Source organism: Ovis aries, chromosome 3, assembly GCF_016772045.2.
Source record: "Ovis aries strain OAR_USU_Benz2616 breed Rambouillet chromosome 3, ARS-UI_Ramb_v3.0, whole genome shotgun sequence".
Classification (NCBI taxonomy): Eukaryota; Metazoa; Chordata; class Mammalia; order Artiodactyla; family Bovidae; genus Ovis; species Ovis aries.
In genome coordinates, this window is record NC_056056.1 from 40,070,851 (window position 1) to 40,092,143 (window position 21,293).

General features: G+C 39.8%; 1 protein-coding gene across 1 annotated transcript in view; it reads left to right on the forward strand.

Annotated features, from left to right (window-relative positions):
- Nucleotides 1-14,571: 14,571 nt before the first annotated feature.
- PPP3R1 (protein phosphatase 3 regulatory subunit B, alpha) overlaps nucleotides 14,572-21,293 on the forward strand; it is a 65,420-nt gene continuing 58,698 nt past the window's right edge. Inside the window, exon 1 of the mRNA XM_027966683.3 lies at nucleotides 14,572-15,010. Coding sequence (XP_027822484.1) covers nucleotides 15,008-15,010 — 3 coding nt within the window. The 5' untranslated portion in view covers nucleotides 14,572-15,007. The remainder of the gene's footprint in view (nucleotides 15,011-21,293) is intronic.

Genomic DNA, 21,293 nt, shown 5'->3' on the forward strand with positions numbered 1-21,293 from the left:
GAATAATTGAGAATTTTGTTTCTTAAAAGTCTAGAAATTTATGCAGGTTGAAGTGAAGGAAGACAACAGAGCCTGTAACTACCTTGTGAGTATGTGAAATTTTAACGAATTCTCCTTTTGTGTGTGCTATTTTTAGGAGACACAAAATATTTATTTCTAAATATTTTCAAACTGTTTTCTCTCCCATTTATCACCTGCTCTTGTAGTAGTATGGGCATTGTAAATTATTTCTATGCCAAAGATTCTCTTGGGACATTAGAGTCTAATCTACTAGTAGACTTTCTTCCTTAAAAAAGCTGCAGGAAGTATTTTATTAGCTGAATCACGGCAGAGATAAACATCTTTTGAAACTGCAAAAGCCTTCTTTGAATGCTGTCTTTGTAGGTTTAGTCTTTTTCCATGAATGTACTTAGTGACCAATGGATATTTGATGAGTTCTTCATTAATTTACGTTTAATTTTTAATTTTATACCATTTTCTAAAGGTTACCTTCCAACAGTGCTGTCTTTATAAGAAATGTACCTCTACCCCTTTTAAAAATCATTTTGTCATAGGAACTTTTTTTCTATCAGTATATTCTCAAGCTTTAGTTTTGAAATATATTTTCATGTGTGTATCCTGAGTAAGAATGCCTGGATTCTCTCTGACTTTTAATTCATGTGATCCTGGTTGGAATGAAAGTGGCAGGTCTCAATTTTGCAGCCACTGAAATGAGATTCTGAGGAGAAAGAGTTGCTGAGCCCAAGAAATGAAGAGGAGCCTCTTTGTTTCTCTTGGAGGCTGCAGTTGGAGCTTGCTGGGTTTTGTTCTGGCAGGTTCACAAGGTCTGTTAGGAACAATGGAAGCATAGACCTTTAGAACAGGAAGGAAAGATGAATAGTCCTCATCTAGTCTAAACTCTTCACGTTAGAGATGTGAAAATGCATCCCAGATAGGGATTGTGATGTTGAGAGACACGTTTTCTACTTTTTTCTGAAGTCATTTAAAAAATCCAATTCATTTCAACAAAATTTATACCCTGCTAAGGTGTTCATTGGAAAGACTGATGCTGAGGCTGAAACTCCAATACTTTGGCCACCTCATGCGAAGAGTTGACTCATTGGAAAAGACCCTGATTCTGGGAGGGATTGGGGGCAGGAGGAGAAGGGGATGACCGAGGATGAGATGGCTGGATGGCATCACCGACTTGATGGATATGAGTTTGGGTGGACTCCGGGAGTTGGTGATGGATAGGGAGGTCTGGCGTGCTATGATTCATGGGGTTGCAAAGAGTCGGACACAACTGAGCGACTGAACTGAACTGAACTGAAAGCACATGGACCCCAAAATTTGTTGTGATTATTCCATCTACATGGTGGAGGAATTGGAGGGAAGGGGAATTTTGCTTTCTTGAAAAAATTAAGCAAATACCGAGCAAAATGTAGGACAAAACTTAAGGACCTGGGCCTTATGGATACCAACTTCCATATTAATCTGATTTAATAAATAGTGAATCTCTCTCTGATTTACTTCATATAATCACAAACTCCAACGATGAAATATAAAAAATAAATTAGTATTATGGAGGACTGAAGATAGGAAACCATGGCTGGGTCTAAAATGAAAACAAGATAGTTTAAAAATTCACTTTCTTTCTTCATATGTCTGCTTCCTGTATATTTTAGAAACACATTTATTCACTTTATAAACAAGGTTGTACTATTTTTAGGCTTACATATGATTATCTAATAAGTAGAAACACTAGTTGAGAAGACAAGGGAGAGGATTATATTTCTGCCATTTCTACACAATAGCCTGAAGCATTCCAAATAAGAAAAAAGTTATGAATGTTTCCACATGTCTCCATGATTTGACTATTTTTACAAAGGCAGAGAAATTAGATCATTGTCTTTTCCTTCATCTCAATTTCTGGGCTTGCTCTCTGACAGACTGGTGGCTCAAGTCATTAGTAGCTTTAGTATGGCCTCTGGGATCATTTTTTATGAATTGGGAATTGGCTTTGTTTAAATATGGTTCTTAGGCCTATGGTTGGGACCCTGGAACCAATCTTATCAGAGCTCTCCAAAGCCTAGTGTGTTACATGAATGTAAGGAGTCAGTGAGGCAGCCTTTACGGTTGCTGGAGTTGGAGGAAGAATAGGGGAAGAGATAGGGAGTTTGGGACGGACATATACATATTGCTATATCCAAAATGGATAACCAACAAGGTCCTACTGTATAGCATGAAGAACTCTGCTCAATATTGCATGGCAGCCTGGATGGGAGGCGAGTTTGGTGGAGGATGGAAACATGTTATATATATGACTGTATCCCTTTGCTACCCACTTGAAACTATCACATTGTTAACAGCTACATGTGAAAGTTGCTCTGTTGTGTCTGACTCTTTGTGACCCCATGGACTACAGCCCACTGCAGCCCACTGTGGTCCACCATGCTCCTCTGTCTGTGGAATTCTCCAGGGTAGAATGCTGGAGTGGGTTGCCATTCTCTTCTTTAGGAGATCTTCCCCACCCAAGGAACAAATCTGTCTCCCACTTTGCAAGCAGATTCTTTACTGCCTGAGCCATCAGCGAAGCCCGTTAACAGCTATACCCCAAAATACAATAAAAAGTTAAAAGAAAAGAGTTGGTAAGGGAAGTAGTTACAAAACAGCATGATTCTATTTTATTTTTAATTTTAATAGTAGTGTATATATATACAGTAGTTTAGCAGTTTGTCGCTCAGTCGTGTCCAACTGTGCGACCCCATGGACTGTAGCCTACCAGGCTCCTCCCTCCACAGGATTCTCCAGGCAAGAGTACTGGAGTGAGTTGCCATTTCCTTCTCCAGGGGATCTTTCTGACCCAGGGATTGAACCCGGGTCTCCCCCATTCCAGGCAGATGCTTTAACCTCTGAGCCACCAGGGAAGCCCATATAAGAATATATATAGTGTATACACTATATATATTCTTGCCTGGAGAATCCCATGGACGGAGGAGCCTGGTAGGCTACAGTCCACGGGGTCGCAAAGAGTCGGATACAACTGAGCGACTTCACTCACTCACTCACATATCACTATATATACATATATCCACTAATTTTAGATTCTTTTCCCATATAGGTCATTACAGAGTACTGAGTAGAGTTCCCTGTGCTATATAGTAGGTCCTTATTAGTTAACTATATTATATAAAGTAGTGTGTGTGTATATATATATGTCAATCCTAATCTCCGAGTTTAGCACCCCCTTTCCCCCCTGGTAACCATAAGTTGGTGGTTCAAATGGTAAAGAAGCTGCAGGAAACCTGGATTCCATCCCTGTTGGGAAGATCCCTTGAAGAAGGGAAATTTGTTTTCTACATCTTTAACTCTATTTCTGTTTTGTAAATAAGTTCACTTGCACTATTTTTTTAATTCCACATATAAGCAATATCGTATATGTTTTTCTCTAATTTCACTAGTATGACAGCTTCTAGGTCCATCAATGTTGCTGCAAACAGCATTATTTCATTCTTTTTTCATGGCTGAGTAATATTCCACTCTTTCTTTCTCTCTCCTTCCCCGCCCCTCCCCCACTCCATGTATGTGTGTATGCAGGCTTCCCTGTTAGCTCAGTCGTAAAGAATCTGCTACTAATGCAGGAGACACAGGTTAGTCCCCATGTTGGGAAGAGTCCCTGTAAAATAGTTTCAACCCACTCCAGTATTCTTGCTGGAAAATGCCATGGACAGAGGAACCTGGTGGGCTACAGACCATGGGGTCACAAAGAGTGGGACACAACTGAGTGACTAACATACATGCACACAAAAATATGTATGTATATATATATATATATACATATATATATATCACATCTTTTTTATTCATTGGTTGATGGATATTTAGGTTATTTCCATGTCTTGACTATTGTAAACAGTCCTGAAATGAATACTGCAGTGCATGTATCCTTTTGGATTATGGTTTTCTCCAGATTTATGTCCAGGAGTGGGCTTGCTGTATCATATGGTAGTTCTATTTCTAGTTTTTTCAGGAACCCCCATACTGTTCTCCATAGTGATTGTACCAATTTACATTTCCACCAATATTGGAAGGTTTTCTTTTCTTGATGACAGTCTTTCTAGCATTTAGATCCTATTTTAAAAAGAAAATCAGATATATAAAAATGATGCATGTGTGCATACACACACACACACACACACACACACACAGAGTCACACAGGAATACACCATGGTTATACACCAAACAGCAGTGTAACAGTGGTGAAAAGCTTGAGTTTGGAATCACACAGATCTGAGTTCTACTTCCAGGCCCAGCATTTAATCTCTGTTCTTCTTAGATGCATGAAATAATTTTCAGTCAACTAAAAAGATTTTCGAATATATGTTTCAAAGTGCTTAAGTTTGAATCTTTATGAATTGTTCATACCCATCCCCATGCTTCCTCCAGTAATACCTATGATTTTCTATGCCCTGCTAACCAGTCAAGCTCAGATCCCTCCTCGCTTCTCCAACAGCCAATACTGGAGCACTCTGTTGGGGTTCAAAGTTCTTAAACTAGTGTTTATAGTGCCTAATCCTTCCACCCACCACTGTGTAAACATCCTGCAGCCCTTGCCTATTTACTCTATCACAAGAACACATGCATTTCAACCACTGGTTGATTTGGTTCTGCTGAGCCCACTCTCTTGATCTCAGCCCCCTAAGTTCTTTCTTTTAAATACCCACATTTGGAGTACCAGGATCACTTTGTCTTCATCCTTCAAAGGCCAGTCTTTTTCTCAAAGCATCTTCTAAAGGCAAACAATGAATTTCAACATCTCTGGTGTCCAGGATTAATGAGGTTTTCTTCCACACTGAAAATATCCATTACTAATCAGATCTTGAACATGCACATATTTAGCTAACTTAAAATGACTATGACTATACAAAAGGTTTTCATTTCATCCTTTATCCTATATCATTAAGAGTTTCTTGTATTGCTGCAGAACTTAGAAAAGGTACAAATGAGAGATACAGTCACAGTTTAAAAGGACCATAGGGTTCCAGATTGCCCTCTTAGAAGAAAGCCTTTCTTTCAGTGTCAAGATTGTTTGGTGGTGAATAGCAGATTAAAATGTATCCTGGTAGGTTGTGCTCTTACTTTGCAGTTTATTCAACTGCATGACAGACAGGAGGTTCTGTTCAGTCATAGCCAAGTATTTACCCAGCATTTAGACATTGCAATCAATTACTTTCTGTAACCTGCTTTCTGCAAAAACACCATCCTTTGGCTCTTGGGTGGATACATTCTAATTGCTAATTTTAGTGTTTTATAGACTCCTATAAAATGAAACAAGGGGCCCTAGGGACTGAGTGTGGGTTAGAAGAGAGTATAAAATGAGGATATCAAAGCTTGAGATTCGTGTAGGAGCAAGAAAAGGGGTGATGATCGGAAGAGTATAGTTAGAATGTGGATTTCTGGGTGGACCTGAGTGCAATTGTTGTGCTGGACCAGAGGCTCTACTGTTTCCTCATTGTGTCACTCTTCACTGTTCCCCATTGCTCTTTGCAGAGTCCTTTTGTTTCTAGGCAAACTGTATGTCTAAGGTTACTGATGCTGACACTGGAAAAGGATACAAGTCCTATTAATTGTAAATGCTTTGATAGTGAATGAGAGTCTTCGCTTAGAAGTAATTAATAATTATAGTGGTGCCTCGGAACTAATATGAGCAGCTATTTAAGAAAAACAATGGAAAAAGCAAGTTGAGACTAACTAAACACAATCATCATTGACAAAATTTGTGTCTAAGGTAGAATGGACCCTGGAACTGTATTGCTTCTGGGCAAAGGTTGTCTGCTGTATGCTAACATTCCTCTTCCTTTTGATTTGTCACGCAGAGTGGTTAGTATTTTATGATGACCTGAAGATGCTCTTTAGAATCACAGAAAACACAGAATTCACTGGATGAAATTTATTTACCAAACATTTCAGCCTTACTCAAAAAGTACAACTTTTTAATGAAAACACCTTCTTAGAAATACAATCGACTTCCCCAATCTGACAAAATGCATAAAATACATCTACATTGCAACTTCCTGCGTGACCTTGAGAACTTTAGCACTGGTGCAATTTGCTAATTTTATAGAACAAGTTCTATTTACAGTATTATAAATATTATGTATCTCATACATGTTTATAAATTATTTTCAAAGGAGGAAATTACTTTTTAAAAAGCATACTCATTTATTTTAGTGATACAATCTTGAATATACAGGCATGGTTCATTTACTGACTATTTTTTTAAACATTATTAATTTACAATACTGTATGTTTTATTTGCACAAGTATATTTCTTTAAAATATGCCTTTTGGTTACTCTTACGTTTTCTGGAAGAACAGCATTATAGAGAATATGCTAGTGAAAAATTCAAATTTGGTTCCAACCAGTTGGCCCCACAAAAACAAATTTCTATGATAATTTTAATCATTACAAGAAAAACTGGTATAACTAGTCAATTCTTTTTTTTTTAAAGAAGATATTTCTAATTTAAAATATTGTACAAGGAACTCATTCCAACAGAAAAACAGAATGAGAATTAACAACCCAGAATGGATCTTGGGCTTATGACTGTTTTTAGTTATGCTGTTACTTTTGTTGAAGCAAATTGTTTTCATGTATTCATAGAATTGTAAATGTAGAGGAACTCTGTTGCAGTTATCTATATGTACAAATAAAAGGCTGGTTTAATCTGCCATTTATCTTACTTAGGATACCATGGAGAGAAAAAAAAATGTGATATAAATTTTTGTAAAATGTTTTGAGTAGTGTGTGTACTTGACTGATAGAGAAAAAACATAAAGCGATGTGTACCTCATATACATTTTATAACCATATACACATACATTTTATAACCATATACATTGTATAGGCTATGTGTGCAACTGATACATAAGACAAAATAATACAGTTGACCCAAGATCATTGCCATTTTCAGAAGATATTTTCAGTTGTTTTCAGCCTCTGAAGATTTCAGTTTTTGGTTGTATATATAGTTCATTACGTGTCTTTGATGCAAGATTTTCATATGCTACTTTCCTCTTCATTGAAGAATATGATTGAGAAATAAGTTAGGTCAAATAAAATTTTGAATGAATTTGCTATCCAACAGAAAACAGGGTAAGTACCTACTGTCAAGTCAGCATTAATTAACCTATTCTCTGTAAGTAAAGAGTGGTTGGTAATTTACTAGTCTACCTTCCAATCTAACCATTGAATATATACTTTATAATGTTTTGCATGAGAGAGATAGATTAATTATATGAAAAAAGTTCTTAATTAACTAGAAGATATTTATATATTAAAGGTGTTATCATTCATATGTTATTTCCCTCCCATATTCAGAATGGGAAAATAATCTTTAAAAATGCCACAAACCTAGTTAAAACATGATAAGGGGATTATATCCTTCACATACAAAAAGTTTTTATAAATCACTAAAAATGACCAATTTCCCCAAGAAAAGTGATCAATCAACAGTTAAGTCACAGGAATATATTCTCAGCAGTTGAGTTAAAAGATCAAAATTTAAGAAAAATGTTCAATATTACTAGTAAACCAAGAAATACAAATCATGATGAGGTGCCAGTTTTTTTTTTTAATCTACATTTAGAAGAAATACCAATACACAGTTTATACTGCTGTTGAGAAATGTGCATTGCTGGTGGGAAATCTACAAAATTTCTTGAGAGTAATTGGAGTCTCTCTCTGTCTCTATCTATAGATATATACATACAATATAAAGCCTTTAAAATGTTTATACCCTTTGGTTCTATAACTCCACTACTATGAATGTATCCTAAAAAAAAATCAGAAATGTGCACAAAGATTTTACAGAAGTGTTTAATATATAATGTAACAGGAAAAACTGAAAACCACCAAATAAAAATTAAGTTATAGGAGATTCTTAAATAAATTATGGCATACATTAACATTACTGAACACATATACATTGAAAATCATATTCTTGAAGAGTATGTACAGATGGGAGAAACATTTCCAAAATATTAAGTAGAAAATTATAAGACAGTAGATCCCAATTATACACATATATATTTTAATATACATTATATATTTATAATTATATATTTTATATTATATATACATAGAAAAAAGATTGGATACACATCCAAATATAAACAATGATTATCTCTTGCTGACATAATTACAGATTATTTTGTTTTATAATTTTCTGTATGTAAAACATTTTCCATAACCTTGTTACTGATCCAGTGGTTTTCCTCCAAGGGCCCTTTAGAATTAAGCTCTTCCATTTATATCATTAAATGATCGCCCAGTGTCCAGAGTCAGACAAAAGAGAGAACCAGGCTTCCTCAAAAGTGAGACATTCAGAGTAGTTCCCTCTAGTGGAAACAATGGCAGTGAAGGACAGGTTACAAATGCCTAATACTGAGCTTCAGTGTTCCCCACTCTGCACACACCCATCTAGAAAATGCCAGGCTAAACTAAGCACCAGTTTATGGCTTACCGTATCATGAGGGTATGGCTTTCTCTTAATGGCACAGTAATGGCATTGCATTGCCTCTTCACTCCCCAGAGAAGTCAGGGGGACCTCTGAGATCTGCCATCTTATAAACAATTAATTCCTAGTGCCTGTAGTTATAATCTACAAAATATTGTTCCCTTTTCTTAGGGTCAGTCTGATCCTGCTGTGCATACCTTTTCATATATCAGATGGGTTAAGTCAATGAATGGATATTTTATGCCAAATCAATCTTTTTTTTTTTTTTTTTTGCTACTTTACTAATTTCCTTTCCTTTGGAAGCCAAGGTCTATCTTGAAAGTTCACTGAGAAAACCCCTGATGATTGAAAGAAGTGGATTCAGTTTGCTGCACGCTCAAACTCCTGATTCAGCACTAAGGAATGTTATTTTTAGATGGAATATAAAACTGAAACCCTGATCCCTTATTTATTAAAGATCTCTTAGGAATCTTTGTGAGATGACAGGCTTAATACTTTATCTCTTACACATTCTCTTTGCATTTTAAAACTTCTCTATAGTATCCTGAATGCTATGTGAAATCTGTATTAATGCTGTGGGTAAAATACAGAAACCAGATTATAGTAATAAATAAAACTGTTTAGTGAAAACAAAGTATATTAACTATTAGTTCTATGCAGTTGTTAAAAATATTTTTATAAATTTAAAAATTTTAGTATATTTGTTGCAATATATTGAAAAAGCTATATTAAACATTTTAATATAGAATACATGCATTTTAGTAAAAGTACTGACAATAAACTTTAAATGTTTTTAATTTTTCAGTCTCTCTTTCTAATATATTCACACACCCAGGGGTTTTTTTTTTTTTCCTTGAAATTTGTCCATTCTCATTTGTTCCAATATACATTTCGTTTTTTTTAGTGTCTGTTACTTGTTTGTTCAAATGCCAAGGGCATCTAAACTAGTTTCAATTAACTTGTTGTATTTGAAATTTGCTTACCCTCATAACAAACAAACATGTTAGTGGTTGGTGATGCATATTCTCAGGTAAAGGACTTGTTCAATAGAGAGCTGTTCAATAGTACTTTTGTGGTGGTCAATATGGTAGCCACAAGGTATACAGCTATCAACCACTTGAAATGTAGCTAATGAGACAGAAGAACTGAATCTTAATTTTACTCAATTTTAATTAACTTAAATGTAAACAGCCATAAGTGGCTGGAGGCTACCAAACTACACAGCACAAACTTAGGTTTAAACAACTATCCAAAATTCATAAATGGAAAACTCATAATTCATAGAAGTGGATTCAGAGTAGTCAGAGGTAGGATTAGAACTAGGGTCTCACTCGGGTGTTACACACAGCCTTCTGTGAAGCACACGTGGATAACGTGAGTGTGTAAATATATATGTGAGTCAACAAGTTTGACAAACAAGTCTTCTCTAGTGTTATATCTGTTTTTCATTTCAATCATTTTTTTTCTGATACGCTTAGAGTAAATACTGTTTAGGTAAATGCTGTAAGGTAAATACTCTTGTAAACTAGTAAAATGCAAATACTATAACAGCTTTTCCTTGGTTCTCATTTTTATGTGCAAGGACCAAAGAAATGAGAATTCTAACTCAGACTATTTTAAGATACACTCTAGGACATCTCAGTGGATATATATGAATGTAAACCAGCAGCCTGTGCTACTCCATCTGACTCGGCCCTCTTTGACAACACTGCTGGACCACTCCTTTCTCCTGAAACCCTGACTTTCGGCTTCCTGAGCATCTGTGCTGGATCTCCTGCCCTTCTGTCTAGTTCATTTTTGTTTCTGTCATTACTTCCTCTTTTAGCCACTTAAATGTAGATGTTACCTTGATTGTGCCCTGGGTCTTGCCCTGTTGTTTCTATGCTGATTTCTGACCTTTCTTGCATGGTTTCAACTGTTATACTTATGCAGATGATTAATTATAATGTATGCACTTAATTATAATGTATTTATCATATAGAGAAGTAATCAGTTTAGAAATATAATAAAGCTCATCATGTAAAAGGTGTTAATACATTGCCTTCAAAACCACTGTGAATTTTTCCTTCAACAAATGGAATTAGATGTGGATTTAAGATGTTCAGGAATCAATCTCAGGAAGTTCCTTCACCCCCACTTTCCTTTTTGGTCCTGTATATCATACAAAAGTAATTTATATAGCCAATTTAATGAATAAGTTTTGGAAACTTTCCTAATTAAGGAATATTTCTAACCTGCGTTTCATCTGAAAAGTAAATTACAGATTTTATTCTGAACAGACTCAATATTATTAATTCTCTTACGTTAATTCGAAAAGTTCCATACAATTCCATAGTTTTAAAAATAGTTACGTGTAGAATTAAAAGAAAAAAAATCCACCCAGCACTTTTCTTCCCATTAATTCTTAAAACTATATATATTTTAAGAGCATTGATTTCTATCATTGTGTTTTTAATAGCAAATACAGAGTTTCAGCTACATTATAAGTAGGCTTTTGTAGGAAGGTCATTGTTTACAGAATTCTTTGTAAAATTGTTTCTATGGAGAAATGAGTTTCCAAGATAGAACTTGGAATCCTTGGTTCCTACTTTTGCTGCTTAGCCAGAAGGGAACTAGCCACTTCCCTGCCAACTCAGGTGCCAAGGAATCCTCCTTCAACCATACCATGGAGCAGGGGCCTACCTGGCATCCTTGCTTTCTTCTTGGTATAAAAAGAGATTCTAGGAAGGAAAGCGATTTTTTCCCCATGCAACCTCGGTGCTCACAGCAAAGAGAATTTTATATGAAACTGGATGGCAGAAAGGTACAACATATTCTTAAATCTTGGCTTCTTGAGCTGGGACATGTATGGTTTTATTTAGGAGGGGAGGTAGATGTTTCCTCTGTGTTAACAGATGTGTACTAAAAAGGAACAGACATTATTTACAAGTTGTTTTGATTCTTTTTCAATTGGCATTTTCTTTCCATGTATGAGTATAAAATTAAATGAGTATAAAAGTTAAATCATTTAACTTTATGTTGACCCCATTGTCATTCAACATAATCATGAATGACAGTGCATATTTTGGGGTAACATTGCACAGGAATGCCTTAAACAACTATAGAAATGCTAATTCAGCTCTTCTACCACTCTTATATTTGATATATAAGGAAATGACCACAATGAGACCTTTATTATCATGTAGATTTCTGTATATCACAATGACCTTGATAAAATTACCTGTGACATAGCTAACTTCAGAAAGATAATTACAGAGACACTGAAGTCTAAAGCTGTTGTGCAGTCAAATATGACTGCAAGCATTACGCTTTTTCTTAAAACCTCAAAAATAAATTCTACTTAGCTTTATGATGATCTTGGGGTCCCTTCTTTTTCTTGTGTCTAAATAAGGGGACACTTGAAGTTTTCAATTTTGATTTCTTTTTTTTTTTGAGATGATTCCCACATCTCTCCTCCTTTCTACCCTGCAGTTCCAGCTTCTTTTCCCTTGGGTGCTTCCACAAGGATATCTCACCAGCAACTCAGATTTAGCATTTTAAAATCCAAACTCATCTCTTTCCACTCAGCAATCAAACTTCTCCAGACTTCTCTGTTTCTCTCAATGGTATCACTATTTGCTGTCACCAAACAAAGTATAATGGTCATCTTTTATTTTCCCTCTTCTTATTCCCTACATTGGTTAAACTGCATAGTCCATTTTTACTCCATGTTTTTCCTATTGATCCCTTCCTTTTCTCCACTATTGATACTTCTCATGACCTCATGCTAGCTGTTACCATTCCTATAACTGGTATCTCTGTCTTAAGTGTTTCTCCCTCCAACTTACCTCCATAATGCTCCCCAACAATCATCTTTTACATGCTAAGTTTTCCAGGAAATAATAACCCACTTATTAGATACGTCCTTTGCCTTGTGTGTTTTTGGCAGGACCACTAGGTACTTGCTCCCTTAGTAAAAAGACAGAGAGAAGACTGATTACCATACTTTCCATTTTGACCTCAGGGGAAAAACCTGGATGATAAAGGTGCATTGTGGATTTACCTCTCTTAATGAATTCAGAATAATCGGTTTCAGAGTCAGAGATGCTACCAGTTTGTATACTATGCAGTATATGCAAAACTGGGAGAATGTAAGTGGTGAATTCCGGTAAATTTGCATGATGCCAAGAAACAAGTGAACTGGCCTTGTGTTTCTTGTTAGTCACAAAGGCTAGCCAATCTTTCACAGCTCTGAACTCTTAAATTCCTGATTTAAGTTCACAACAGATATTTGTTGAATGACTATAGTCTGCATTGGTACAAATCATGACAAAATTACGGGTCACTTTGAATCTATAGTATCCCATATAGCTCAAATTCCTTCTCAGTATTTAATCCTCAGTCAAAATGATAATTTCATTTTCACTAAACGTATCCGAGGGACACACAAATGCAGTTACAGTGATGATCTCTAAGAGGTGGAGTTGAGGGGGAGGAATTTTTAAAATACTGTTCTTTTAAAAAGTGAGCTTAATTTTATGATGAAAAACTAACTAAAAATAATATACCTAGCCAACATAAATGACAATATACCTTAGGGATTTCCCTCTGTTTTGGAATACATATTAGAATCTAAATAGCAACATATCTAAGTCAAGACTTAACAGATTAAACGGTGGAAGAAACAGGGTCATTTCTCGGCCTTTCCTCCATACATTCGCTATGTGATACAGCTTGTCATCAGTTACTTTCCCTTATTTATACTGAAACGGATACAAAATAGTTTTTAAAGAAGAGGAAGGGACGAAAGGTTAGTTGCACATCTCTAGGGCACATCACTGAGTTTCTATTACAAATGATGAATGTTTATCACATAGAAAAATGATTAGCGCGTTAAGAAGAAAACTCACATAAGGAGCTTTAGCAGACTGCCTTTAAAAATACTATAGTTTTTAATAAAACTGTTGAAAACAATTTGTTCACTAGGAGTTTCTGACCACTCAGTAAACATCTCTCTCTCTCTCTCACACACACACATACACACACGAGATTATCAAGAGCTGAAAAGGAGTAACTGGTTAAAACTGTTGCAAAATGCTTCCATCATTATCCTTAATCACACCTCTCCTGGCAGCTTTTTTTTCCCCCCCTGAACATAACTTTCCATCCTTAGGCTTTTCTGGACTCCACGTCCCACCGTAGTCCCAATTTTCTGAGAACAGTAATTACCACCAAAGTGAATACAGCCCTACTAAAGGGACAAGTGGGCAATCGGTCTTTCAACCCTTCACCAAAACACTGCCGCGTCAAAAAGGTCGCCTGGCGGGTTTCAGGAAAATCCAGAGCTGGGTGCGAAGGGCTTCGCGGCAGCCTCTCTATCGTCTGTTCTGTTGACTCTGCAAGCCTCCTCCTGTCTTCCCAACCCGGCTCCTGACTGCCAACCTATATACGTGTGTAGGCCTGCGGGCGCTGCACCTGGGTGACAAGTGTTTAGACGCGACATGCATTCTGTAGGGCATCCAAGCCATCACACTGATGCAAAGATACCTGTCTTCAGGCGCAAACTGATTCCCTCCAGCCCCAGGGCTGGGGTTGGCCTCTTTTTGGTGAAGAGTCTGGGTGTTCCGACCTTAAGGCCGCTCATCTGTTCCTCCTCTCCTACGAGGTTTTCACTCCCGGGCCCAAGGCCCCCTCTGCCCAGGCTCGCGCACCCCTCGCACTTCCTCCCTCACAGGGAACCCTCGTATTTCCTCGTTTCCCCCTCTCGGCTCAGCCTTCCCCCTCTTCACCCCCTCCACCCCGCCCGCCTCCAGCCACATGACAGGAAGGGCTCCACCACGCGACGTCACTGACGTCCGCGCCCCCGCCCCCGCGCTCCCCCCGCTTTGCACGCAGGGGGCGGCCGGCGCGCTCCGCGCTCCCCAACCAGAGCTCGCCAGAGCGCCGCCGCAGCCGCCGCCGAGCGGGTGCGCGAGTTCCCGGATGTGCGGCGCTCGCGGAAGCCCCGCCCCCGCCGCCGGCTCCGCGCGCGCCCCCGCCCTCCGCCCCGCGCGCCGCTGCGCTCCGCTTTCCCCTCCCTCTCCCGCCCTCCCCCTTTTTCGTGCCTTGAGGTTGCGGGTCAGTGCGAGCCACTGCAGTGAGTCCGTCACGGCTCTGGTGCGGGCGCGAGCACGAGTGCGAGGCTGCAGCCCCCGAGCCGCTTGGCCCCCTTCTCCCCCGCCTCCCTCCCTGCTCTGTCTCTCTCCACTTCTCGCCGTGTCTCCTCCCGCGCTCTCCGTCTCTGAATCTCGACCTTAATTTCTCTTCTCCCCGCCAGCTCCCGCGTGTCCAGTCACCCCGGCCGGCGCGCTCCCCGCGGCGCCGCTTGCCCTCCCCCAGCCTGCACCCCCCCTTCCCCCGCGGGCGTCCCGAGGGCCGCAGCCGCCCCAGCCGAGCGTAGCTGGGCCGCCGCCGCCACTGCTTCCTGCGGGAGACCGTCAGAGCGCCGACACTCTTCTCTGTGCGAGCGAGTCGCCGACCGCCAAGCAAAATGGTGAGCTCTCGGCTTCCCCACGCACCATCGCTCCCCGCCCGCCGCTTCCAGGGGCAGGGGCGGGGGCGAGCCCCGACTCCCCCGGGCGGCTTCCCCCGGTGGAAAATTCGAGAGACCCGAGAAAGCCCCAGCGGCCCGGGGGCGACGGGCGGCGGATTGACAGCCCGGCGGGGCCCCCGCGCCCGCCCCCGGGCCTCCGCGGGGAGCCCCTCCGCCCCCTCCCCCCTCGCGCCTCTGGGATTCCGCCCGGGCCTCGACCCCCAGCCACCCCGGCCGTGCGCCCGGTACTGTCCCCTGATCGGCCCGCTTTCCCTTCTCCGGACCCTCCTCCACGTGGAGCCCCCCTCTCAGCCCCGCACTCACTCTCAAGTTCGGGGAGATTCCGGAATCCTACGGCAATCATAGGTGGCCAGTGGCTCTTTATATAAGACCCACTTTCTCTCCAGGGCCGCGCTCTCTTCCACTCCCACTCTATTTTGAAGCAGCAAGTCTTGGCAGGAATCCTGCCACTTACTTCCCCCCTCTCCCGTTAGTGTTTATTTCACTGCAGTTTGCAACCTTACGAGGCTTTTTTTTTTTTTTTTCCTTCTTCGCTGCTGGTTTTCTCTCTGCAGTGGCGAACCGGAAAGGTCCAAGGTGTCGATTCATGAACACAGTGTAGCTCGGATTGTGATAAACGGGGATACTTGTTTTTAGTGCTTACTGATTGCCAAGGGTTTCTCGTTTTCTTTGTTACCTTCGTGGGTTTCTCCGGTGCTGGTTGTTTTTGAATCATGGCGATTTAAATTTGTCTTTCCTTACCCTCACATTAATCCCTAGGTAGAACTCAACTGCTGTAGTGTTTCCGACCGACGCTAGGGGTGTGTCTCCCGCCTCTGTCACTGTAGCCAAGAAATCAACGACGCCCTTTTAGCCTGTTACCCTACCGGTTCTCTAGCTCCGGCTAGCCTGTGGAGTTTTCTCTTTGTAATCAAGAATTGCATGCAGAGTAGAAAAAGTTTGCAGTGCTTTTTCATCTAGATCAGATATCCGAACAGGTGATTTGGTCGTTAGGCTATTTCTAAAAGTTTTTGAACAGTTGTCCGAAGATTATTCCGACTGATTGCTAGGCGTTGAGTAATGTCTTGCAGCTTTTAATTGTATTGTATTTCACCTTGTATGTAGAATTAAGTATTTCAAAATAGTGTGGTGGGTGAGTGAAGAGAGAAATTGTGTGGACTGCAACTTGAGATCAGTTTAGTGTGATTGTGGGAGAAGAAAGTGACAGTAGTCAAGTAAGTCAGCTTTTATTTAAAAAATAGGACAAATGATTAAGTGCACCTATTGTGTGTGTGCTCAGTCGTGTCGGACTCTGCGACCTCATGGATTGTAGCCCACCAGGCTCCTCTGTTCATGGGATTTTCACGGCAAGGATACTGGAGTGGGGTTGCCATTCCGTTCTCCAGGAGAATCTTCCCAACCCAGGGATCGAACCCTCGTCTTCTAAATTGGCAGGCGGATTTTTTTTTTTTTTTTTTTTTTACCACTGAGCCATCTGGGAAGCCCTAAGTGCGCCTATTAGTGTCCTTAAAATTCAGATTAGGAGCAGACTTAAGAAATGGTTAGTGATTTTGATACGTGGAGGAGGTTTTTCCTTGCCAATTTGGGAGGCAGCTTCGAGACGATTTTGGCCTTCAAAGTCAAAACTTAGGTTTTTCCAGACTGCTACAAAAACAAGTTATATCAGAGCCATTCATAGTACATAGTACTCTCTTTTTTTTTTTTTTGGCATAATCTTTTGGAGTTATGAATTGTGCTCTAGTGCTTTAATACAGCTTCCTTATAGATGTATTTTACCCGAGGGTCCAGATCTTGAAGATCTTTGTCCAGTGTTTTTTTTAACCGGTATTTATAAAGGATACGTTTTGAGGAACAAAGACCTAGTCTTGTTGATGTAGTGTATAGGAGAATGATCTGACTTCCAAATAGTTCTTTTCCCCTCTGTGGTGCCTCCTCTCCCGTACCCCCCTCACGCTTTTTTTTTCTTGAGCTACAGTCAGAATTTGGGAAATGCTCTTTTAGCTTTTAAATTTATCTTCTGGAAAGTTAGTGTTTCTTTATCTTTCAAAAATATTTTAAACTTCCCATAGGTTTTTTTTTTTCTTCCAGGTCATTATTTCCCTCTTCTTTCCAGTTTCCTTTTTAGTATTTATTTTTTGGTTCACTCTTGGCTCTTTTTTCTGCCGTCCTCTCAATACCATTTCAGGGCATAATTTGTCATGACAGTGGCTCCTCAACTTTTGGAATTGTGTTGGTCTGCTGAGTATAGCACTGGTTCGCAAGTGTCGAGCCTGTACCTCAGTTGTGCCTTGTGGCGTATTGATTAACTCAAATAAATAGGAGTTTGGAGTGATCTGGTTCATTTTCTTGTTATTTGAGCATGTAATTCTGAAAACTTTCACTGTCTTTGGAAAACCTTTGTAATTCCTCCTGAGTATCATGGACATACTTAGATTTTTGTTAATAGACTTTAATTTGTGAGTTAGTGATTAATTCAAGTAAGGGGAAAGCACAGAGGCTTAGAGATTGAATTGAACCGATCAAGACTCTTTTGACAGGTATTAATTTTAGTTGCTACCTTAAAAGTAGCCAACTTCTTTTTTGCCTGTTGTGTCTTTGCCTCTCTTTATCATCTTTGTTTGAGTCTGAAAATGTTGAGCAAGTGGGCTGAAAATTATGGATGTCTCCCATATAAAATAGTGAGTACTGAGCTCCTAAGAATTTTTCTTGAATCATTAATGATCAGTTTTCTGTGATTACATAAATGAATGTATATTTATTGAAATAACTGGATGTCATCACAATGTTTTCTGTAGGTATGTATGTATAGTTTTAGATAGAGTACTTCAGTGTTACTGACATGCTGAGGCAGAATAAGAATAAGATAATCAAGTAGAATGCTTGTTTGAGTGAGTGAAAGTCGCTCAGTTGTGTCTGACTCTTTGCTTGTTTAGATGGGTGTAATTGAAAACAGTCTCTGAGTAAGTTTTGAAGGCGTAAACTTTTTAAGGTCATTTTTAGAAACTAATTAACTTTTCATTTATCAGAGGTGGTTTTTACTGTGTTCTTAGTGTAATTCAGAAATATGACCAGGTTTTTGGTTGGGATAGGTAATACAGAGTTTGTTCTGGATATATATATGAACATATTGTATAAATAATTAGCTATTCTTTTAAATTTCATTTCTTAGGGCAACCTTATATTTCCTAAGTGACCTTGTTATATTTTTGTGTTTTTTAAACTTTTTATTAAAATTATCTCCACTATCTGTGATGAGAGCCTGAAGCATATTTATTGCTGTCTGCAATAATTGTAGTTGGGGTTGTACACAGGATATTTTAGTTCGGATTCTCTAACCAAGAGAGGCTACTTTAGAAAAAAAAAAAAAGGCAAGCAACCTGCCTTATGGCCAGCAGAATTAAAATTCAAAACAATCATACAGAGAAGATTTCTCCACTTACTATGTCCCATAGTTGTTAAAAAAGGTTCAGAGTACAAGGTAAAGAAGCTGACTAAGGGTCAGTCAGCAATAAGAGGGACAGATAAGTGTGGGAGGATCAGGCGTCTGTCATAGGTAGTCAGGCAAGCAAAAAGTACAGAGCAGTGTAAGAAGTCAGCTTGGGCCAGGAGGATTAAGCGACTCAGACTGTGGGCTCAGAGTCTGGGCAGTCAGCAGGGATTCATTCACATCAACAAATGCTTGTAGATTTCATCTGCTCTTCACTGGCTACTGTGCTAGGTTATGGAGAATATTAAAATGATTAAGGCAGGTTTCCTTCCTTCCTTTAAATGGAGAATGGAAGACAACTGCCAGTATGTGTGGGGAAAGAAATTAGCATTCATTACCATATGAATAATGTATACAAGGCTGGATACAAATAAAGGAAAGAGCAAGATCAGTTTCTGTGGCATTAGGGAACGTTTTATGAAGGAGATGACAGTTGGGCTGGGTCTAAAAAGATTATTCAGGTTGCAGTAGGCAGAGATGGATGCAGCTGGGGAAAGACTTTAAATTCTGGAGTGAGGAAGAGACTGCATCTATTTGGAGCACTGACACTCAAGATGTGATTCCTGTATTAGCTGTATCAGCATCATCTGGAAAGTTGTTAGGTCCCACGCTGAACCAGCTGAATCTGGAACTCCGGGGTGGGGCCAAGCAGTCTAGATTTATATTGCCTTCTGGGTAATTCTGATCTATGCTAAATTTTGAGAGCCACCATTTAGAGAATGGTTCAGTGGTAAAGAATCTACCTGCCAATGCAGGAGATATGGGTTCAGTCCCTGGGTTGAGAAGATCCCCTGGAGAAGGAATTGGCAACCCACTCCAGTATTCTTGCCTGGGAAACCTCATGGACAGAGGAGCCTGGTGGGCTACAGTCCATGGGGTCACAGAAGAGTTGGACATGACTTAACAACAACAATTTAGAGAGCAATGTTGTTGCTCAGTCTTTCAGTTGTGTCTGACTCTCTGCCACCCCATGGACTGCAGCATGCCAGGCCTCTTGGTCCCTCACCGTCTCCAGGAGTTCACCTAAGTTGATGCCCATTGAATCAGTGATGCCATCCAATCATCTCATCCTCTGTCATGCCCTGCTCCTGCCTTCAACCTTTCCCAGCATCAGGGTCTTTTCCAGTGAGTTGGCTCTTGGCATCAAGTAGCCAAAGTATTGGAGCTTCAGCATCAGTCCTTCCAGTGAAGGACTGGAGCTTGAAGTCAAGTGGGCCTTATGAAGCAGTACTACCAATAATGCTAGTGGAAGTGATGGAATTCCAGCTGAGCTATTTAAAATATTAAAGTGCTGCACTCAATATGTCAGCAAATTTGGAAGACCCGCCAGTGGCCACAGGACTGGAAAAGGTCAGTTTTCATCCCAGTCCTAAAGAAGAGCAGTGCTAAAGAATGTTCAGACTACCAGACAATTGCGCTCACTTCCCATGCTGGTAAGGTTATGCTCAAAATCTTTCAAGCTGGGTCTCAGCAGTACTTGAATCAAGAACTTCCAGATGTGCAAGCTGGGTTTCGAAAAGGCAGAGGAATCAGAGAGCAACATGGAATGTATTTATTTGACTTTTAGCTGAGTACCTGTTAATATTCCTAACATTGACTATATAAACAGAAGACATAATTGTAGTTTGGGGAGCTTAATCAACTGGGTGAACAAGACAATTGTTACACAGTGTAATATGTGTTAACGGACTAAACACGGAAAGAGGTGTACTCCAAACTTTCGGGGATTGAATGGAGAGATAAATGTCACTCAAAGAAAGCTTCCTAAAAGAGATGGTGCCTGAGCTGAGTCTTAAGAATGAACATTTAGCCAGTGGAAAAGGCACTCTAGAAAGCTTTATGGTTAAAGACACTGAGGTATGAATATCCAGGCCTGAAGTTCAGCATGGCTGGAGGGTAAGGGGTTGGTTAGGGTGGCATGGAGAGAGAGAGAGTGGTAGCTGGAGGATTATAGAAGGGTTTGCTTAACACATGCAGGAGTTAAGTTGTTTTTTTTTTTTTCTTAAAGCCTGTGGAAGCTATTGTTTTTAAGTAGGAGAATAACATTGTCTCATTGGCATTTTTAGAAAGATGAATCTGATGGTCTGGGGCTAAAATAGGAAAGATGAAAGTAAACGTGGTGACCAGTTAAAAAGTTACCGCAGTCACATGAGAAATAAGGACCTCAGAGAACGTAGGAACAGTGCAGATGGAGGCATGAGACACATTTAGAGGGTAGCAGGCATGACTTGGTGTCTTAGTCTATGGGGAAGGAAAGGGGTGAATCCTGCTGGGGCTTCTGGCTTGGGTGACTGGATAGATAGTAGTGCCAGCCACTCTGCGATGCTTATCAAGCCTCCATGTACTTGATTAAGATTTGATTCTAAGGATATACTAGAATGCTATCCCATGCTAAAGAAACTTCCAATTTGCTATAATGACCATTGTTTCATCTCTAGTCTTCTCTTATCGTGTGGTAAATAATGCTTAGAATGCTGTGTTGCAAGATTCTAAGTTCAGTAGAACAGAGTGCTGTGAAATATTAACAGTGCCTGCTGCATAGATATCATGGCCTAGGAGATAGCAGAATGAACTTGACAGCCTGGAGGCAGAAAGAGGTAGTATATGTGTGAACAGTGATTCTCAAAATAAGGATCCTGAACTAGCATCATGGGCATCATCTGGGACCTTGTCAGAAATGTGCATTCTCTGTCTAGGAGAAACAGGAGACGGAGATTGGGAGGAGTGATGACGATT